At 45.7% G+C, this 23,210-nt stretch overlaps 1 protein-coding gene across 2 annotated transcripts in view; it reads right to left on the bottom strand.

Annotated features, from left to right (window-relative positions):
* The window catches only part of Txnrd3 (thioredoxin reductase 3), a 39,946-nt gene extending 24,832 nt beyond the window's left edge, over positions 1-15,114 (bottom strand). For both annotated transcript variants that reach the window (NM_001106609.2, NM_001184712.1), the window contains exons 1-5: positions 14,700-15,114; positions 8,134-8,194; positions 7,102-7,211; positions 4,537-4,641; positions 4,256-4,328 (exon numbers count right to left, since the gene is read on the bottom strand). In NM_001106609.2, the coding sequence (NP_001100079.2) occupies positions 4,256-4,328; positions 4,537-4,641; positions 7,102-7,211; positions 8,134-8,194; positions 14,700-14,858 (508 nt within the window). In that variant the 5' untranslated portion in view covers positions 14,859-15,114. The remainder of the gene's footprint in view (positions 1-4,255; positions 4,329-4,536; positions 4,642-7,101; positions 7,212-8,133; positions 8,195-14,699) is intronic.
* Between the last annotated feature and the right edge of the window lie 8,096 nt (positions 15,115-23,210).

Here is a 23,210-nt window from a genome sequence, read left to right as displayed (position 1 = left end):
TAAAAACTTTTTAGAATTTAATGAAAATGAAGATACAACATACTCAAACTTATGGGACACAATGAAAGCTGTGCTAAGAGGAAAACTCATAGCGCTGAGTGCCTGCAGAAAGAAACAGGAAAGAGCATATGTCAGCAGCTTGACAGCACACCTAAAAGCTCTAGAACAAAAAGAAGCAAATACACCCAGGAGGAGTAGAAGGCAGGAAATAATCAAACTCAGAGCTGAAATCAACCAAGTAGAAACAAAAAGGACCATAGAAAGAATCAACAGAACCAAAAGTTGGTTCTTTGAGAAAATCAACAAGATAGATAAACCCTTAGCCAGACTAACGAGAGGACACAGAGAGTGCGTCCAAATTAACAAAATCAGAAATGAAAAGGGAGACATAACTACAGATTCGGAGGAAATTCAAAAAATCATCAGATCTTACTATAAAAACCTATATTCAACAAAATTTGAAAATCTTCAGGAAATGGACAATTTCCTAGACAGATACCAGGTATCGAAGTTAAATCAGGAACAGATAAACCAGTTAAACAACCCCATAACTCCTAAGGAAATAGAAGCAGTCATTAAAGGTCTCCCAACCAAAAAGAGCCCAGGTCCAGACGGGTTTAGTGCAGAATTCTATCAAACCTTCATAGAAGACCTCATACCAATATTATCCAAACTATTCCACAAAATTGAAACAGATGGAGCCCTACCGAATTCCTTCTATGAAGCCACAATTACTCTTATACCTAAACCACACAAAGACACAACAAAGAAAGAGAACTTCAGACCAATTTCCCTTATGAATATCGACGCAAAAATACTCAATAAAATTCTGGCAAACCGAATTCAAGAGCACATCAAAACAATCATCCACCATGATCAAGTAGGCTTCATCCCAGGCATGCAGGGATGGTTTAATATACGGAAAACCATCAACGTGATCCATTATATAAACAAACTGAAAGAACAGAACCACATGATCATTTCATTAGATGCTGAGAAAGCATTTGACAAAATTCAACACCCCTTCATGATAAAAGTCCTGGAAAGAATAGGAATTCAAGGCCCATACCTAAACATAGTAAAAGCCATATACAGCAAACCAGTTGCTAACATTAAACTAAATGGAGAGAAACTTGAAGCAATCCCACTAAAATCAGGGACTAGACAAGGCTGCCCACTCTCTCCCTACTTATTCAATATAGTTCTTGAAGTTCTAGCCAGAGCAATCAGACAACAAAAGGAGATCAAAGGGATACAGATCGGAAAAGAAGAGGTCAAAATATCACTATTTGCAGATGACATGATAGTATATTTAAGTGATCCCAAAAGTTCCACCAGAGAACTACTAAAGCTGATAAACAACTTCAGCAAAGTGGCTGCGTATAAAATTAACTCAAATAAATCAGTTGCCTTCCTCTATACAAAAGAGAAACAAGCCGAGAAAGAAATTAGGGAAACGACACCCTTCATAATAGACCCAAATAATATAAAGTACCTCGGAGTGACTTTAACCAAGCAAGTAAAAGATCTGTACAATAAGAACTTCAAGACACTGAGGAAAGAAATTGAAGAAGACCTCAGAAGATGGAAAGATCTCCCATGCTCATGGATTGGCAGGATTAATATGGTAAAAATGGCCATCTTACCAAAAGCAATCTACAGATTCAATGCAATCCCCATCAAAATACCAATCCAATTCTTCAAAGAGTTAGACAGAACAATTTGCAAATTCATCTGGAATAACAAAAAACCCAGGATAGCTAAAGCTATCCTCAACAATAAAAGGACTTCAGGGGGAATCACTATCCCTGAACTCAAGCAGTATTACAGAGCAATAGTGATAAAAACTGCATGGTATTGGTACAGAGACAGACAGATAGACCAATGGAATAGAATTGAAGACCCAGAAATGAACCCACACACCTATGGTCACTTGATTTTTGACAAAGGAGCCAAAACCATCCAATGGAAAAAAGATAGTATTTTCAGCAAATGGTGCTGGTTCAACTGGAGGGCAACATGTAGAAGAATGCAGATCGATCCATCCTTATCACCCTGTACAAAGCTTAAGTCCAAGTGGATCAAGGACCTCCACATCAAACCAGACACACTCAAACTAATAGAAGAAAAACTAGGGAAGCATCTGGAACACATGGGCACTGGAAAAAATTTCCTGAACAAAACACCAATGGCTTATGCTCTAAGATCAAGAATCGACAAATGGGATCTCATAAAACTGCAAAGCTTCTGTAAGGCAAAGGACACTGTGGTTAGGACAAAACGGCAACCAACAGATTGGGAAAAGATCTTTACCAATCCTACAACAGATAGAGGCCTTATTTCCAAAATATACAAAGAACTCAAGAAGTTAGACCGCAGGGAAACAAATAACCCTATTAAAAAATGGGGTTCAGAGCTAAACAAAGAATTCACAGCTGAGGAATGCCGAATGGCTGAGAAACACCTAAAGAAATGTTCAACATCTTTAGTCATAAGGGAAATGCAAATCAAAACAACCCTGAGATTTCACCTCACACCAGTGCGATTGGCTAAGATCAAAAACTCAGGTGACAGCAGATGCTGGCGAGGATGTGGAGAAAGAGGAACACTCCTCCATTGTTGGTGGGATTGCAGACTGGTAAAACCATTCTGGAAATCAGTCTGGAGGTTCCTCAGAAAATTGGACATTGAACTGCCTGATGATCCAGCTATACCTCTCTTGGGCATATACCCAAAAGATGCCTCAACATATAAAAGAGACACGTGCTCCACTATGTTCATCGCAGCCTTATTTATAATAGCCAGAAGCTGGAAAGAACCCAGATGCCCTTCAACAGAGGAATGGATACAGAAAATGTGGTACATCTACACAATGGAATATTACTCAGCTATCAAAAACAACGAGTTTATGAAATTCGTAGGCAAATGGTTGGAACTGGAAAATATCATCCTGAGTGAGCTAACCCAATCACAGAAAGACATACATGGTATGCACTCATTGATAAGTGGCTATTAGCCCAAATGCTTGAATTACCCTAGATCCCTAGAACAAACGAAACTCAAGACGGATGATCAAAATGTGAATGCTTCACTCCTTCTTTAAATGAGGAAAAAGAATACCCTTGGCAGGGAAGGGAGAGGCAAAGATTAAAACAGAGACTGAAGGAACACCCATTCAGAGCCTGCCCCACATGTGGCCCATACATATACAGCCACCCAATTAGACAAGATGGATGAAGCAAAGAAGTGCAGACCGACAGGAGCCGGATGTAGATCGCTCCTGAGAGACACAGCCAGAATACAGCAAATATAGAGGCGAATGCCAGCAGCAAACCACTGAACTGAGAATAGATCCCCTATTGAAGGAATCAGAGAAAGAACTGGAAGAGCTTGAAGGGGCTCGAGACACCAAAAGTACAACAATGCCAAGCAACCAGAGCTTCCAGGGACTAAGCCACTACCTAAAGACTATACATGGACTGACCCTGGACTCTGACCCCATAGGTAGCAATGAATATCCTAGTAAGAGCACCAGTGGAAGGGGAAGCCCTGGGTCCTGCTAAAACTGAACCCACAGTGAACTAGTCTATGGGGGGAGGGCGGCAATGGGGGGAGGGTTGGGAGGGGAACACCCATAAGGAAGGGGAGGGGGGAGGGGGATGTTTGCCCGGAAACCGGGAAAGGGAATAACACTCGAAATGTATATAAGAAATACTCAAGTTAATAAAGAAGAAAAAAAAAAAAAGAAAGAATAGGTCAATTTTCTGCAAATTTGGGGTAGAATAAAAAGAAGTAGTACATAGAGTACCCTTCTCTATTACATTGTTCATGGTTTGTTCTTTTATAAAGCCCTTCATGCATTCACCAAAATCATAGAATATTTCTGGGACATAGTGTGTTCATCAGAAAAGCAGAATGTAAAGAATGTAGGAGAGTGGATGGAAGAGATTTTTCTAAGATCAGAAAAAATATAAATTTTTTGGTGTTAAAGGCTTATCTCACACAAAAATTTATTCTGCCAAGATCAGAGGTGTCGAGTGAACTTCAACCCTTTGAGACCTTAACTGAAAAGTTCTTATTCAAGTTATTTTTCACTGTTTGGAATAAAATGCATGGCAGTTTGTACAAAATCTTTATGAATGTCTGTATGTATATGAGTAGCTTTCAGCAACTTTCGATTATTATATTAAATGCAATATCCTGCTTTTCAAAAAAAAAAAAAAAGAGCAGAGAAAAAGCAGCAACTATAGCTTACCCCAGGACGTGCCCTGAGGCGAGGGAACCACAAAGTCTAGCACCATGACCTTCTTTCCCAAGTTGGCAGCTTCCTACAAAACAAGCACATGGACAGATGTCTTATGGACAGGTGTCTTGTCCCCTTCCCACCCCAATCTTCCTCTCCCTTAAGTGAACACCTGAGTTTGCCAGACACCATACTCCTTCTCCACCCTCTTTGAACCAACTCTTATAAAAGTGTAGATTGCACAATTACAGTTAACTTTCTGAAAAGTCAAAATAGGCCATTCTTGCTCCCACCTTGGCACAAGAGAGGCCGCCAGAGCCCCCGCCGATGACGATGAGATCATAATCATGAGTTGAGTCATCCTGAAGGAGCTTCTGCAGTAAACCATTCTGATGTGCCTACGAATCACCAAAGGGGACAGAATACCACATGACTCCATTTACAAACAGCATGGATTCACTGACAAACAAATCTAGAGCTAGAGAGATAGCTCATCTGTCAAGAGCACAGACTGCTATAGCTGAGGAACTGAGTCCAGATCCTAGCACCCATGATGGGTGCACACAAGTGCTGGAAACTGACTCTCTAGGGAGCTGACATCGCTGCCCCCTGCTGGCACACAAGTATTCATTCCTCTCCTCTCCTCTCCTCTCCTCTCCTCTCCTCTCCTCTCCTCTCTTCTCTCTCTCTCTCTCTCTCTCTCTCCCCCTTCCTCCCTTCTTCCCTCCCTCTCGCTCTCTCTCCCCTCTCTCTCTCTCTCTCTCTCTCTCTCTCTCTCTCTCTCTCTCTCTCTCTCTCTCTCTCCCCCTTCCTCCCTTCTTCCCTCCCTCTCGCTCTCTCTCCCCTCTCTCTCTCTCTCTCTCTCTCTTTCTCTCTCTTTCCATTCCTCCCTCCCTATCTCCCTCCCTCTCTCTCAATCTCTCATGCACACACTTAAAAATTAAAAATAAGTCTTTTTTAAAAATCACTCCAAGTGGGAGTATTTAGCTTAGTAGGGGAACACAAGGCCCCAAGTTTAGTTCCTGGCCAAAAAAAAAAAAAAAAAAAAAAAGAGCCTCAGGAACTCAGGAACAATGAATCACTTATGTTGGGGTTATAAACCTACGTAGACTTAAGTAGAGTACAACTTATGCCAATGGAATAGATACACACACATTTATGTTCAGTGTGACCTTGATATTCTGATAGTTAACCGTGTGTTGGATTTCCAGAGGGCTGGGCTTGCTATCAGTGTCAAACGAGGCCACTTTCCATGGTGAGATGATCAAGTTGTCACTTTTTAAGCCCTTTTTCCTCTGTGCTAGTCTTCATTTGAAACCTAGCTCTTAGGCACCAGTGACTATCTTCATGATGGGGGGAGGGGGGAAAGGGGAGGGCTTCTGTTATCACACACCTCTCACTGTTTCTCTCTCAATGGCCATAAAGCAGGCTCTGGAGTCTCTTGTCTATTTGACCCCCTTGTCTTCCTGCAGAGACAGTGTTGCTTTGGAAGCAGCAGGTAAGAGCTGGCCCTGCTGGCGAACCAGCCCAGGTGCTTTGCACTTAACCACCAGCATTCAAGGAGCTCTGCGACCACTGAGGAATGGTGCCTGAGATGGTTTTTAAAACGTAGGAAAAACTGCCCTGCCCTTCTTATTGTATGTGACTCAGGAAAATCCACCTCCTCAAACTCCAGATCCATATTCTCTGGCATCATCTTCAAGCTTGGGACTGATGGTGCTAGAGAGAGTGCTATGGGCTGGTACTTATTGCCTAAGCCATTTTGGGACCCTTCCAGGACAACAGAGCTATTATTGCATAATTATGTGGATCAGAAATTAACAGTCAATGTGGCAATCCTCCCAGCCAAAAATTATTCTTAATTAAATTTCAGATATGTACTTAATCAACCATTGGTTACTTGTGCTCACCTACATAAGGGATTTAAACAGAACTGAACTGTAATACAAAAAACTAATTATAGAATAAGGACCCTATTTAATAAACATTAAGGGGAGACCATGCCCAGGGCCTCACACATGCTAGGCACCCACTCTACTCTTGAGCCACGTTGCATAGACACCCAGATTTAATCTGTCACTCTCTACTAAAATGGCTCCTGGGCATTCCCTGCATTTTCAGAATCAAGTTAAAAGCCACATGCTTTGTACACAGTAATGGCAGTCTTGACAGAATTATAATTCTCTAGACAATGATGTTTGTGTTCACCAAGTCTTGTGGGAAGCTGTCTGTTTCACTCCCTGTCAGGAGGCAGACTTGTCCTGGCACCAGTGACCCACCTGTCACTTTTCCTGGGGATAAAAGAACAAATCTCTGTTCGCCTTAGATAAGGCGCCGCAAAACTATGGCTCCAGGTGCTGTTTAGTGAGTTTATACACTTTAATTGGGCTGTTGATAGGACAGTGGGCAACCTGCCGTCAGCTACACTACTGCATAAGACTACTGTCTTGCTGGTAACTAACAGCTTATCTATCTCTAGGAAGGGGTGGGGCCTCATGAGACACCCCATAAGACATGAGACGCTCCTGAGCCACTGTGAATCCCTCAGGGGCCTCATGATGCTACACACACACACACACACACACACACACACACACACACACACACACACACAAACACACACACACAAACATGGGCTAGTGGGCCCAGTCCTATGAGGCTCTGGCTGCAGGCTAAGAACAGCCCTCCTGTGCCTGGCAGTTAACACTGTCTAACTTCTCAGGTATTATTGGTGGGAAAGCTCATTTCCCTTGCAGTCTTCAGCCCCTGTGCCTTTCCACTGCTACTTCCCTTGCACCCTGATTAACTTACAGTGTGAACAAACAGTGTTGAGGGCCATGTCTGATGACCATCATTACCTGGAAAATCCGGTCACATCCACCCACGTGCACTTTATTCACAAAAATATTGGGCACCGTTTTCTGGTTACTGATTTCTGTCAGCACTTCCTGAACATTGGCCCCATCATCTAAGGAATAAAACAGTATACAAAGAGACCATAAGGGCCCTTGCAGAGCTCAAGCCTTCCAGTGCTCCACTGCCCATTGCTATCCTGTTCACGTCCTGACAGGGCAGTGCTCCATGAATTTACGTAACAACGACTTAAAGTAGGAAAACAACTATACCTTCAGAGGACACCTTAAACCCACAGGCCTACTCAAGGATTCCTTTCAAAACGAAGCATGTGGTTTAGCCTTTACATACTCAACGGCTGTGCTGCAACCAAGGGCAAGTGTCCTTTAAGAAGGCAAACCCCAAGTGGAAAGTGTCATAATCGCTGCCAAGAAAACCCTTCTTACAGTCACACTGAAAAGTACCCATGAGTGTGGTCTGCAATTCACCCTCCACTTTGGAAAATACAACTGGGCTGTGACACTTAGGACTCGAACCAGAAGCACCTCACTTTCTTCAGGCAACTTGGTGATAAGCCGATGCCATGAAGGCAAAGTTTAGCCTTATTCTGGTCACTATCATATCCCAAATTCTGATGAACAGCAGAAGCTGTGAAACGTTCTGTGACTGTCACACCATGGATGACAAAGATTCAAAACTAAGCTGAAAACGTAACATGTTCTTTCCCAGGGGTAACAAACCAGGAAGTGGAGTTATGACAACCTAACCTGGTCTGTAGAATGCTGGCAGGCCAGGATGCAGTGCCTCAAACACTTTAGAGTTAACAGCCTACAGCCCCTCCCACGCCCTTCCTCAACCATGGAAAACCCTTATCAAACTGTCCTTTGAAGGTTCATCGCCTGTATGGCTGAATACAAACAAAAAGGGCTCATTTGATAGAAAGATGTGAAAACAAACGGAGTTTAGCAAAGTACGTGGCAAAGAACAGCCATGTTGGCATTTGCTACAAACAGCAGTGTGTACGGGCGGTCACTCACCAACTTGATCAAGTTCCAGGATGTAATAGTTCACTCCCAAGGATGAAAAGAGTTCCTTAACCTATAAGAGAGACCCTTATGAGCTTCATGCTCTCAAAAGGTTCAGCAGCTTTGAAAGGTGCCCATGTCACATGTGGTGATAAGAGATGTCCGTCACCAGTTATCTTTAGGGACATAGGTTGTGGCCAACGGTTTTCTCAGATTTTCCTCTATATGGTTCCCCAGACTAGCCCAGTCTGCCACCTCTATTCTTCTCTTTGCCATCTTATGACTCCTAACTTTCCTGGCCAAATCTCTTTTCTGGCACAGGACAGGTTCCTGGCATTCTTCTATGGGTGCCATGCCTCAGTGCAAACCTTCAACTCTATCATTTCCTCTTCCTGTGCTTCCTCTCAACAGTCATTAAGTCCATCCAACTAAATCAACCATCAAGCACCTAGGACCAGTCAACCACCGTTCCAAGTCCATGAGATGCAGCAATGAACCAGATCAACACACAGACCGCCCTCTGGAGCAGGAATCGGGAGCTTGGTGAAAGTTTAACTACGGCCCATTTACCAGCGGCCCAGGAAAACACCGCAGAGTCAGGTCACTGAAGACTGAGAGACCACAGTGTGGGCATCACTCAAGAGCATTGAATCTGCACCTTAGCCACTGTGCAAAGCTCTGGCTAGGTTTCAACCAAACACCTGCCTTCCAGACATCTTCTGGGTCACATTATCCTCCCCATCACCTGCCCAATGCGAGCAATGGCTGAGTCTTAGTTCTCTCAGCTGAACTGTTCCACTTTCTAGTTCCCAACAGTAACTCTAGCTCCTGTTCTCACCGCTGCCATCAACTTCACCTCCTCCAGTTATCCCAACAGCCACCACGGGTCTTTTCACAGCCTTTCTGTGACTCTCTCAACTCCCTCTACCCCTGAGATAAAACCTGGAGCCTCCAAGGCCTGGGGACATATATCTAACCATGATAATTATCTAAGAGTGACCCTTTCAAGTTGTACAAATCTCCTAAGAGCATTAAGCAAATGAACATTTATTTCAAAAAATTTTTCTAAAGCCTCAGGAAAAGCAGAGGCTGTGGCCCTGGTGCCTGAACCTGCCCCTTCTTCTCCTGGCAGGAACTTTACTTCAAGGGAATATGGCCCCAAAATAGTATCTCCTCAAATGGCAGGTCACCAGTCCCCCTCAGCTCCACCCCAGTTCTGAGTCACAGAAGCTTCAAAACAGAGGCTCTCTTTGACTCCACTCAACCCTGAGGCCAATGCTCTACATGGGAGACTGGTGGAAAATGCCAAGGCCTGCCCTGGTCATATTATCTGTGTAAGGTCAAGTCCCCAGAGAAAGATAAGCCAAGGTGACCAGAGGCTATAGGCCCATTAAGAACTCTGCTCATGAAGCTAGGTGTCACTCATTGAGAATTAGGTCACTGTCCCCACCTCCAGCTCAAGAATATCTTGCAAGGGGAGAGGCAGGCCACAATAGCAGAGAAGACCTGGGCGACTTCTTTTGAAACAGGCCTTGGGGAAGTTCTAGCTCAAGGCAATGGAGATAGGCAGGCAAGGAAGAGGAGAGGCAACAGCCTTTAGAGCAGTGGTTCTCAACTGATGCTGTGACCCTGTAATACACTTCCTCCTGTTGTGGAACTCCCAATCATAACGTCATTATTGTTGCTACTTCATAACTAATTTTGTTACTGTTATGAATCATAATGTAAATATATATGTTTTCCAAGGTCTTTGGCAACCCCTGTGAAAGGGTCTTTCCTTACCCCTTCCAGAGGGGTTGAAGACCACTGCATCTGTCAGTGAATGAGGGAAGCCACCATGGAAAAGGACAACAATTCCTCAGAAAAATACAATTAAAGATTCTCTGTAACAGGCCTTTGTTCTCTCATGTTCATGAGCATCGCTCACAACAGCCAAAAGCAAGGCAAGTATCAACTGGTGCCTGGATTGATAGGCAAGGTACATGTACGCACACAGTGGCTCATTATTCACCCATAAGAACGAGGAAAATTGCAGCTCACATTATAAGATGGTCAAGCCTTACAGATATTACACTAAGCCAAACAAGCCAGAAGCGAAAGGCCAAACACTGAACGATGTAGCTTACATTTGGCACCTGGAGGGGTTGAACTCATCTTTTGGTGAGGTGCTTTGTGAGGGCTGGGAAGGTAGGAACATTAGTTACTGTGCTGATGGGTTTTCAGATGGAATGTTCTGGAGATAGACTGTGATGATGGTGGCCAACAGTGTGACTCTTTCTAATGCTGAGGCCTTGAGCATGGCTCTGAGGACTTGAACCTGACTCAGGGGGACAGGGGAATGAAGAAAAGACAAACACACAGATACACAGAAATGGTGATCTGGAGCCTCGGATGGAGAAACCTCAGCATCCTCTCCCCAAGCATTTTATCATAGAGGTGAAAGTGGGGATGACAGGCAGGATTATGGCATACAGCTCAGTCAAGGAAACAGGTTTAGCTAATCTTGGTAGAAGCAGCCTCTGGAGGAGAGCAGACTTCAAAGCTGTAGAAAAGGGGTAGGAGAGGGAAACTCTAATGGACATTTTATGTGCACACTATCTACTTTAATGCTCTGACCAGGAGGGAAGACTTGTCACTTCCCTGAGCATAGCCTGGGAAGGTTTTTGCCATTTTCCCGTGGGTTTCAGGCTTTGGAGCTCTTGACATGGCGGTAACCCATGTCAACAGCAAACAGTCACTTGGGAGTTCACCTCTTCAGGGCTTCTCCAGTCCCCACACATGTCACTGGCCTCTACTCTATTGATGTGACAAATGTGTTTAAAAATATACATCAAAGCATTTGCCCTAGTTTAGTTCGAACTGTCCTGCACACATCCTTTAACTACAACTTGCCTGTGAATCCATCTGCCCCATGGCTACTAGGTTTTTTGTGGTGGCCAGGTCAGATCCTTGTCGCTCTTGGGTAACATTTCTTTATCATATTCTTAAGCCCACACTTATGATAAAACATCGTGAGACACTTAAAAACTTTTGAAGTTAAATTCCAGCCATTTCCAGAGAGCCCCCACTCCAGTTTCTTTCCTTGCTCCTTCTATTGAGCCAACTTCCTTCCTTTTGCCTTCTCCTTTCTTTCCTTACATCAATTACTATGTCATATGCCTCCCCTCATAAGCAGACCTCCTCTTTACCCCAGGAGGAGCCCACCTGTCCTTGCCTTAGCCTGTGATGATGTCTGAAGAAACTATTGTTTTATCCTTTATTGCCACAGCCCTTGTTTGTCACAAGCTCATTTTTCTGTACATGAGAGCTAGCTGGTGACAGCTCAACTATTCTGATTTTCTGAGGGCCAGATTCATCCATGTTCATGTCTCTACAATGCTAAGTACCTATACTGGCTAGTTTTGTATGTCAACTAGATACAAGCTGGAGTTATCACAAAAAGGAGTCTCCCTTGAGAAAATGCCTCTATGAGGCCCAGCTGTAAAGCATTTTCTCAATTAGTGATCAAGAGGGGAGGACCCAGCCCCTTGTGGGTGGTGCCATCTCTAAGCTGGTAGTCTTGGATTCTAGAAGCAAGCAAGCTGAGCGAGCCAGAGGAAGCAAGCCAGTAACATCCCTCCAAGGCCTCTGCATCAGCTCCTGCTTCCTGCCCTGCTTGAGTTCCAGTTCTGACTTCCTTTGGTGATGAACAGCCATGTGGAAGTGTAAAAAACAAAGTGGAATAAACTCTTTCCTCCCCAACTTGCTTCTGGGTCATGATGTTTGTGCAGGAACAGAAACCCTGACTAAAACAGTATCCAATAACTAAAGCTTGTTAAACAGCATAACCACGTCAATGAAGGGATAGATCTTCTCAATTCTGTAGGGGCCATATATGGAAACCACGATGGACTGTGGGTGATGCATTTAACAGGCCCACAAACAAACTGCCACAAAATCAGCCAGTGAATGGTTAACAAAAGATAGGCTTCTAGGATGTACCCAGGAACAAAGAGAAGCAGGAAAGGCTAGAGAGTTCAAGGCCAGTTTGGGCTGGTAAGAGACCTTACCTCAAGAAATGTTTTGCTCCCCCACTCTAAGCCAAAACACACCTCAAGAAAGAGATCAGCACAAATTAAAATCCAATCAGTAGAAAGGATGTGCTCCCCAGTGTAACTGGGCTTCACCAACAGCAGCTCCCCATGGGTTAAAGAGAACAAGTGTGGGAATCAGGCTACAAAACAGTGTGTTTATGACTGCAGAGACTAAAGCAGAGATCTAAGTAAGACCGTGAGAGGAAAGTGGAGTGGGACACTCACCAGCCTCAGTTCCCAAAAGACCCATCATGAGAGTCTGCGAGATTCCCCAACATATAACCAAAGGATCAGTATTTATAATACATAAAGAAAACCTACAAATCAGCACAAGAGAAAAATAAACAAAAAAATGGTCTTAATGGTTCACAAGAGAAAACTCAAGGGAGCCATAACACATGGGCTTCATTAGGGCGATGAAAACTTCTGCAAAGAGCATTACCTACCAGTACTGCACAGGGAAAAGCAGCAGCTGTCAGCAAGGCTGGAGAGCAAGAACCAGCAGAGGCCAAATTAGTGTAAGTACTTGGAAACGCCCTGCCGCTGTGACCAACGCCATGAATCAATGAAAGACGCCCACCGCTTCTGGGCTTTTTGGCAAAGAACAAGAGTGGCTCAAAAGCAATTAGGTAAGTTGGCCAGGGCTGTGCTTCCAAGGAGAGGCATCTATCCATACTGTTTTTCAGATCAAAATATTCAGCCAGTGGTGGCTCATGCCTGTAATCCCCACAGTTGAGAGACCCAAGCAGAGTTACCCCAGGTTCGTGGTTAGCCTAGGGAACATCACGGCAGTGAGAGGTAGTGAGACAGAGCCACAGGTCCTAACATGCATGAGTCTGCAAGCACACCTGCTAAGGGAAGAGCTGAGCATCATGTGACTCTACTCACATAAAGGTCCATGCTGCCAGAGGGAACAGAGCACTGTTAGTGATGTGCCCCATCAGGTACCTCTCAGAGGAGTAAGGGATGTGGCTAACCCTGGGGGGAGGGAGGAAACATCCTGCAGTATCCACGCTGCTAGGGACATTTTATTAGTTTGTTAAATGTGCGTGTGACCGTGCCTGTGTGTATCTTCCCATGTGGGTGCACTTGCAGCTATAGAGGCCAGAGGACAACCTCAGGTGTCATTCCCAAAAGATAGCTGTTTGTCTACCTTCTTTTCAATAACTTCTCTTATTGGCCTGACACATATGAGTTGGGTAGTCTGGACTTACCTGTCTCTGCCTTCTATATACTGAGGTAAAGTACATGCCACTACGCCATCATTTTTATATGAGTTCTGGGGATGGAACTTGGGTCCTACAGCAGGCACCATTTTGTTCTGTTTCTTGGGGTAGGACTCTTAATAGGAGCCCAGGCTGACCTTGAATGTATGATCCTTCTAACTCAGCATCTTTTTTTTTTCTTTTAAATTGTGCTAGAAATGGAAGCCGGGGCTTTGCTCCCACTAACTTACACACCTGGCCCTTATTGGCTCAACTTTCTCATAATGTTAAGTAAAGATCAAGATATTGAATAGCGCCATCTTGCATCTTCCTGCCAAAGGTTTGTCTCTATAAGAATATTTTTAACTCATAATATGAAAACAATGCTGACTGCCCACCCAGCTCCAAAATACGGAGTGTGCAACAGAGATTAAACTAGCCACGACTTCCATGATTTATACAACCTCCTCTATCTTCATCTTACAAGTGGAACACAAGCCCCCAGCTAGTTCTGAAATCTGGTCAAGGAGTCCCGCTAGTTCACAAGTGGGATCTAGATCTAGCTTTGGCGAACCTCGCCATCCCTCACACTTCCATTTTAGTAAGACAACAATTTTAAATGTTGATTTGGGTTTTTTGTTTTTTTGTTTTTGTTTTTTTAATAAACTAAAGCCCATATCAGTCTGGAAGGCAAGTGTTTCCCTAGGTGGCTAGTGCCTGGGACCCTATAGTGAGTTACTCAGTCAGAACAGGTAGTCAATGAGGCTCCACAAAAGCTCTACTCCGCCCACCCTCAGGCACCGCCCACCTCCCGCCTAGGTCAGCTCAGGACTGCCTGCCCAGTAGGTTTCCCCCAGACACCCAGTAACCCCCGGTTCCCCGCATCCACTAGATCCCGCCCACTGAGACCCACTCAGACCCTCCCTATAGCCCCGCCCAAGATGTCCATACCACGGTTCCATCCGGCCCAATGAGCCCCGCCCAGACCCCCTCGGGTTACACCCATCAGGCACCCTCCCTAGACCTCCGCTTCGCCCCACCCACCAACCTTGCCCAGACCCCGCCCACCAGGGGTTAACTAATAAGAGCTGGCTTTGCCCCTCCCACTGAGAGTGCTCAGACCCCCAAATCGGTCCCCAGATCCCGCTCGCAGAACTAGCTGAGCCCCTTCATCCATGCTCCTCCCCGCCCCGCCTACCAGGTCCAGTCCTCACCTCCACTTCCCTCCTCCCACAGAGATTGCTTAGACCCTGCCCATCAGGCCCCGCCCCAGAGCTCAGCTACGGCCAGCCCCGCCTACCCGCGAGCTGTGTGGACAGTAACTCTTGCTGAAGATCATAACCCTGTTGCCCTCGATGAGATCCCGCAGGCGGCGCCGCACCTCCTCGCGGACCTCAGCGGGCGGGCGGCTGGTCCCGGGGGACGTCAGGCGGGCGCGGCGGCCGGGTGGCGACGACATGAGGCCGCCACGAACAGCACCCAGGCGGCGGTTGGGGACGACTCCAGCCTTCCCCTGCCCAGGCGAGGTTTGCGCCCGAGGAGGCGGCGGCGGGGACGGTGGCTTCTCCAGGGCTTCGTTGTCGCTCCCGGCCGAGCCGGGCCTGCTGGGGAACCGAGTCGCGGGCAGCCGCCTAGGGGACGACACCAGCAAAGCCGCTGAGAACTTGAGAACGCTGCGCACTGGCCACGGGCGCACGGGACTGCTACGGGGCCACGCCCCCGACCGCGCGACCCACGGAGGGAGCCGGCCTACCGACCAGCCACGCCCCTGGGAAAGCTTAGCCCCACCTCCAAGGCCTCCACAGGGCTAAGCTACGCCCACTTAGCGCAGTCCTGTGAGCCTGCAAACAGCTCAGTCTATTGCCAAGTAGCAGGGTGGCAGTCACTTGTCATTTTCAAAGGGGTGGTATCAAGCTTGTATACTCTGCTATTCTTGTAATTACTGTTTTCATTATCGTTTTACCAGTTTCTGCCTCCCAGAGTCCTCCCTACAGTTTCTTCCGCTCCTGATTCTCCATCAACCTCCAAATTTTCAGGAAAGGTATATGTCTTCACTTTAGTTCAGGAAATGTGACTAAAATCTTATCTAGAAAATACTGACTCTCTTTTAAGCTTGCATTACAGAAGCTGAATAAAAAGTTCCTATTGCAATTCAGCTTTTTAATATTTATTTATGTATGTATTTCTTTTTCTATAAGTATACTGTAGCTGTCTTCAGACACACACCAGAAGAGTGCATCAGACCCCATTACAAGAGATTGTGAGCCACCAAGTGGTTGCTCAGAATTGAACTCAGGAACTCTGAGAGAGCAATCTTAACCACTGAGCCATCTCTCCAGCCCTGCAATTTAGTTTTAATATTAGGTTCCTACATCTCTACCTCCCCGACCCCTCAACACTACACACACACACACACACACACACACACACACACACACACACACACTCACTGTGACAGTGTACTGCTTAGTTTTTGTCCACTTAGGACATACTAGAGTTGCCCGGAAAGAGACTCAACTGAGGAAATCCCTCCTTCACATTGGCCTGCAGGTGAGCCTGTGGAATATTTTGTGATTAGTGATAAATGCGACGGTGTCCAGCCCACTGGGGAGGAGCTGCCACCCTTGGGCAACTGGTACTTGGTTGTAAGAGAGCATGCTGGGCAAGCTATCCAGAGCAAGCCCATAAGCAGCATTCCTCCATCGTCAGCCTCTGCTCCTTCTCGAGTTTTCTGACTTTCCCCAGGAATGCACTGTGACTTGAAACTTTCCCCAAATAAACCCTTTCCTCTCCCGAGTTGTTTTTGGTCAGTGTTTTATCACAGCAACAGTAAGTAACTAGGGCACAACATATTCTCAAGCCATCCACAACACAGGAACCATTTGGAAAGAAGGCCAGAGAGGTAACTTTCTTGCTCTGGGTCAAATAAGAACATAAGGTACGCAAGCATTTTATCAACTGAGCCTTCTCCTCAGACTCAAGTTTTAAAGTTATTACTATAAATACTCCTTCTAAAGTTCTTCTTCCTGTAAATAAGCAAACACTTTGACCCTAATTAGTGTCCACTGTTAGTTAGCTAGACTATCCTTAGCACCTGTGGTCTGGAACACTCGCTCCACAGAGGCCTCAAGAAAACCACACGACCGGATAGTGTGCTGCTGCCTCTTCTGAAGAGCAGGCTCAACCAGGCCTGCTTCAAACATTTGAGCCAGACTTGTTATCACCAGCCCTTGAACCCTAGGAGACCCTACAAAAGCTCAATTTTTTTCACTTGCAACCCCTTTTAACCTGAACAATTTCACATGATCTCAAAGGTATATGTACATTAAACAGATTCACAAATGTGTACTGGTAATAAATCTTAATGAATTTTATTTTTTTAGGAAACTCTTAGGTATCTTTATAATTTCACCCTTTATTAAAGAGGAGAGCAAATTTACATTCTAATGAGATGGACGGGGTAGTTTATTTTTACATGAAACAAATCTTGGCTGAATATTTGATACCATAGAGGTAGAACATTGTGACTGTCTTCATAATTGATCAATATTTTAATTTTATAATTGTCAATACTGAGAGTGCTGCTTTGCATAAACACAGAGTGTTTAGAGCTAGCTCAGGAATGGTTGGAAGTTCTGCTCTAGTCCCAAGCCAACACTCATTTAACAATCTTTTTTTTATGAAACTTAAGTATGCAGCTCAAATAGCAATTTTTGAAATCAAACATTCTAACACAATACAAATCTAAATATACACTAATTTGTTCCTTACATGCCGAGGAATGCTGGAAGGAAAATATTAAAATTCTTTGTTTTCTGTAATTAAACCATTCATTTTTTATAGCAACGGAAAAATTTGCTGTAGACTTAAGAACACTGCGGTGCACAATGTTCCAATCTTCCATTCTGAGACAAGGTGTTTCGGGCAGTGTTTGTGGGCTGTGTGTAGGTTTGATGGGATGCACAGGGCAACATGCGTGCATGTGGTGTATTCGAAACCAAGGCTGCCCCACTAAAGCAAGCCCTACCGGCAGAATCGCCTTTGATTCATTATGTTTTGATTTTGAATTGGTTGTTGGGCTTTCAGAAACCTCAGAAAGTGAGTGTGTAGGGGTGTGGGGGGTGCGGGGTGTGTACACACACGAGTGTGTGGAGTATATGTATGTACACCACATGTATACAAGAACCCAGAGAGGTCATCGGTGGTGTCAGATCTCGTTGAACTGGGATTGCAGATACTTGGAAGCTACCGTGTGTGCTAGGAACCAAACCCGGGTCCTCTATGAAAGCAGAAAGTGCTCTTCACTGCTTAGCATCTCTCCAGCCCCTTCAGAAACCTTGTACTGCTGTCAAGTTTTTCACGGCCCCCACATTTTGTATCATGTCATTTGGGCTCAGGACCCACAGCTTAAACCCCTGGGGTCTGTTTGGTTGGAACCTGTTACAGGCCTTGTGTGTGGTGTCATTGTCTCTGAGCTCATATGTGCATCCGTCTGGTGCCCAGAAGATGATGTTTCTTGGAGTTGCCCGTCACCTCTAGCTCCTACAATCTTCTGCCTTCTCTTCTGCATAGATGCCTGAAGGGAGGGGTTTAATGAAGCCATCCCATTTAGAACTGAGTGCCCCAATGTCTCTCCCTCTCGGCTCACTGCCCCATTGTGTGGGTCTCTGCGTTAATTTCTATCCACTGCAAGAAGAAGCTTCCCTGGCGAGGGTTGAGGGGTGCGCAGTTCTAATGTGTACAGCTATGTTATTGTTATTGTTCTGTTCCTCTACAGAAGAATACTATTCCAGAATGGTGGTAGGTCACCCCTGGGTCCATGATCCATCTTGTCTCAGGTTCTTGGACACTTTGGCAGTGTCAGATATAGGTATCATCTTATCAAGTAGGCCAAGGGACTGATGTTCAGTGCCAAGGATGTGGTTGGTACACACACAAGCCAATGGCTGTGACTGATCCAGACACCCCTTCTTGGATGACGTAATCAGGTTGTTTGTGCTCGCTTGGCGAGCTGCCTGGGAGACCCCCTCCTGCGCTGCCTCCCCTGGTGTTCCAGCATTAGGCTCCCCCAGAGTGGTCTTTCCTTGGTAGTGTGGACTGAAGGGGGTAACATGGAGAAAGAAGCAGCAGGTGGCATGGCAGCAAGAGCTGGGGCACAAAAGCTGGGCAGCAAGCAAGCTGAGCCAGGAGGGTGCTGGGAAAGAAAGAAGGGCAGTTGCATTCATTTCTTTCCTTGTCACTGGGACAAAATGCCTAACTGAAGCAATTTAGTGAGGAAGGCTTTTATTTTTGGCAGTGGCAGGAAAGGTGTGTGGCTCTAAGGTGGCCAGGGCAGCAGGAGGGTTACTCACATCTCAGCCAGCCAGGACCCAATGAGACTCTGACTGGAACTCAGACCAGCTTATAAAAGTCCTCTCCTTACAGCTCTGTGTCATCCAGCAACACATCCCTAGACTTTTGCCTGCCAGGGGCTGGGGACCAGATGTTCAAATACACACGCCTGTGGGGACATTTCACATTCAAACCGTGACAGTGGTGGGAAGTAGAGAGGCAAAAAGAGAAGGCAGAGAGCTGAGACCAAAGGATAGGAGGTGGTAAGGAGCCAGAATCTGCAGCTCTAGTCACCAGAGGGGTTCCAGAGAACTATAGGGCCAAGGGTCTCAGGCTCCACACTGAGGAATCCTAACACCACCACCAGACATCGCCAGACAACCTCTGAGGTGTTTGTAATGTTAAGGGATCCAGTACCGATGCCTGCAGGAGATGCCAGCAGGAGAAATGTAACACTAGGGGGCACCACCTGCTGTTGCTCCCACCTGCCTAACTGCCACCAAGGTCTGCTACAGGGCGTGGAGAGAGCTTCTTGCTTATTTATGAGGTCTGTCTGAGTAGAGCATAAGGAACCCAGGCAGTTGATGGAAAGGCTCTGATTACTCTTGGATTTGAGGTAAGCTCTTACTGGGCATTGACGGCTGATATCGCTGTCAGCTTGACTACATCTGAGATCAATAAACACCCAAGCTGCTGAGGGCTCCGGTGACGGATTTTCGTGATCATAATATTTGAAGCAAGAAGATCCACCCTAATCTGGCCCAGCCCTTCTGGTGGCAGCTAGATAAAAGGACACAGATGGAGAAAAGTTTGCTTTTCACCTGCTTGTCCCCACTCTTTCTGGCAAGGCCATCTGTCCTGCTATTGAGGCATCCACTTGTCGGTATTAGAACTAATTTCTTTGAGATTCTTAGGTGGACTGAAGATAGCCAGCTCTCTAGGAGTACTCTAGGACTCCAGTGCCAGATTTAAACTGCTGAGACATCCAGTGTCATGGGATGAACAACTATTGGACTGTTGGCCTTTGTGTCCAGAGACAGCCACTATTGAACTACTCAGACCACAGCCAGTTAGCTACTCTAATACATCCCCTTCTAACATATCTCTAACCTGCCTATCTGTCTGTCTGTCTTTCTTCATTTCATCAGTTCTGTTCCTTCAGAGAACCATGACTCATACAGCAGCCGAGACTGGACTTAAAATTACTAGGTACCAAGAATGAGCCTGAGTTCCAGATCCTCCTGTCTCTACCTCCCAAGTGCTGGGCTACAGTGTTCCACCACGTTGACTTAATGGTTTGCCATTAGGGTTTACCCAACCCCTTTACCACGTGAGCTCCAAGAAGGAGGGACTAGATCATCAGGAGACCCACACCTCTAGCCATAGAGTCTAGCACAGTGTCTGGCTTACAGCAGCAGGACAACTGCGAAGTTTACTGAGTGATTCACCAGAATCACAAATCAGCAGTGTGTCCAGTACTGACGTCATGTGACTTCACTTTCCCTCCCATCCGTATGTGAAAGGTCAGGATCCTGAATCCTTCTCCTTCTTATCTTGCTTATGTAGAACAAAGCAGGCAGGTGGCATAAAGGCATATGTTTAGGAGCTGCCCCACACCCCTACCCTGTCCTGGGCCTGTGTGACCCGTGTCATACCTTTACACTTGGTGACTAGCCTGGGTCGTGATAAGACACAGGCTTGATGACAGAGCCTGTCTGTGTTCAGGAGTCAGAGCCCTTAAGAGAGAGACCCAGACTGAGAACATGGCTGGAGAGGCAACTTCACAGACAGGGATAATGGGAGCTGGTGCTGACACACTGAAGGCTGGCCCCGGAGTCCCAGGAGGTCATCACAAGCCAAGCAGAGACACATTGGCAAACACAAACATGGATGGCAGTGAGAGAAGACTTGACACCTACAGAGTAAGCAGAACCCTATGGTCAAGGCCTGGGACTGCTGTGCAGAAAACAAATGGGAACCTAATGTGATGACCTGAGGCAGAAGAATGACAATGGCCCTGTGGGCTGAACAGGGTCAGGGGCTGGGGAAAGTAAGGACAGAAGGTGACAGAATGAGAGGGATGTCCCCACCACTCTTCTTGTTATATCTGTCTCGTCTCTAGTCTTGATTGTGGTTTGTATATACAATGTCTCCCACCTCAAAGATCCATGTTGCTGTCCAGGCTCCCCCTCCCCTGTAGAGGTTTCTTCATAGGCCTGAGGTTGCCACCAGTGGTAAGCTTGGGGAGAACATGGAGGCAGCTTCAGTGAGACCTCACCACAGGTCCCACAGCACAAGGGCGGAGCACCTCAGGCACCGTGAGCCAAAATAAACATCTCCCCTGTGAAGTCGATTGTTTCAGGTGTTTTGTCAGTTACAGTCACAAAAAGCCAACACCATCTGTTGAACGGCTTCTACAAGGCTGTCTGCTTGTCACGTTTTCCGCATTACTGATGAAATCCGCATGGCTTTCTTTCAAAACCATGAGTTTCTGCTTTGTCCCATTCGTGTATTTGTTCCTCACAATCATGTTGCGTGGTCCCCGGCCCCCACTTCTCAAGTTGCCTTGATAGCTTGCTTTCTTCTATAACATAAACGCCCGCTGGCAACAGCACACGCTCACTAGTTTCTCCCAACTGTCTCCGTCAATGCATGAAAGTGTCAAGGACAAACGCAACTGTGAGTCAAGGGTCATCCCAGCTCTGGAAAAATACAAACCATTGTCTGTGTGGAGAGCATCATCCCAGCCATCTATACAAGCCTTTAAATAACAGAAGGAGACAGGCTGTAATCTTGATGATGAGTGCTGTCAGCCTCGCAGACCTAGAGTCGCATGGGAGACAATCCTCTGAGCATGTTTGTGAGGAGGCTTCTAGATCAGGCTAACCAAGGTGGCTTCCCACCTCCTCTGTGGGGATTGCTCTTCCATGGTGTGGGGTTCTGGACTGAACAAGGCGGGGAGAGTGAGCACCAGCATGTATGACTTCTGCTTCCTGACTGTGGACGCAGTGGGAGCAGCTGCCTCACACTCCTGCCGTGATGCCTTCCAGCCATGACGGGTTACACCCTCAAATTGTGAGCCGAAAGGAACCCTCCCTTCCTCCCTCAAGCTGCTTTTGCTGGATATTTGATCACAGCTATGACAAAAAGTAAATACATTTTTTCAGATGTGGTCACACTGACTTAAAAAGAGTATAAATAGAATTTGAATTTAAAAAAAAATCTAAGATGAAATGAAGCCAAGAGCCAAGGATCCTAAAATCTCCTCCATGAGTATGGCTCCCATGACTTAACTTCCTCCCACCAGGTCCCACCTCCTAAAGGTTTCACCATCCCTCATTAGTGCTATAGGCTGAGGAATGAGCCTCCAGGACCGAGTCTTTGAGGCACACGGAACCTGGAAACTGTAACCATGTTCCTTTCCCTTCCTTCCTAGATACTTGTCCTTTCTTCTGTACATACCTCTTAGGATGGATGTGGCCTAATTAAGCCCCTCTTATCCCTTGTAATTCTTAATTAGTTGAAAGGAAATATATTAAAATCAGACTATAGAGCCAAGAATACTCTGTGCACATGCAGATGGGGGTTGCTGGGGGCCAGCAAGAAGAGGAGTCACAGGATGTGGGGCTGTGGGGATTCGAGCAGTGGGTTACAAGGGGTTTTTTAATGCATGATGAAGATGCTTGAGACTTGATTTTCTTGATTGGTGCAAAACTCATTGAATATAAGGCGATCTATTTAATCGCACACTGTAAAGCCATGAGCCGTGAAATATGAGAATTATACCTTCAATCTTTAGAAAACAGTATGGAAGCTAAACAAGAATAGGGTGTGAAAAATAAGTGATTAATAAAACCCAAAAAGACCCAGACAGTTTGAGGTACTGCTGTCAAAATCCATTTCTATATCTTTGTCAATACCGTAATATTTGGGAAAGCAGCAAGCATATGTTTCTATTGTATATATACATCTGTGCATATGTCTTTGTCTAAGAAAATTTCTTGGAGCTGTAGGAACGGCTCGGTGGTTAAGTGAACGATTCCTGCAAAGGACCTAGGTTTGGTTCCAGCACCCACACAGTGGCTCACAATCATCTGTCCATGTCCCAGGGATTCCCGTGCCTTCTTCTAGCCTTGATAACACCAGACACACACATGGTAAGCATATATACGTGCAGGCAAAACATTCATATGCACAAAGTAAAATTTAAAAAATTTTTAAAAGGCAATGTATCCTAATATGAAACAACAAGGTTAAGAAAAAAAAAAGCAGGAAAACAGGAAAATAAAGAAAGGAAGAAAACTCAGTCCAGAGGCCAAGGTATCTAAGGGAGCCCCAGGGGGAGAGAGCAGTTTGCAGGGATAAAACATACAGGCCTTTGTCTTTAACAATTGCCTTTTAGAGACCAGTTTTTAAATTTTTCATATGTGTGAGTGTTTTGCTTGTATGTTTGTCTGCATAACACTTGTATGTCTGGTAC

Source organism: Rattus norvegicus, chromosome 4 (genome assembly GCF_036323735.1).
Source record: "Rattus norvegicus strain BN/NHsdMcwi chromosome 4, GRCr8, whole genome shotgun sequence".
In the NCBI taxonomy this organism is placed as follows: Eukaryota; Metazoa; Chordata; class Mammalia; order Rodentia; family Muridae; genus Rattus; species Rattus norvegicus.
The sequence above is the reverse complement of the archived record's forward strand: the minus strand, read 5'-3'. Positions and strand labels throughout refer to the sequence as shown.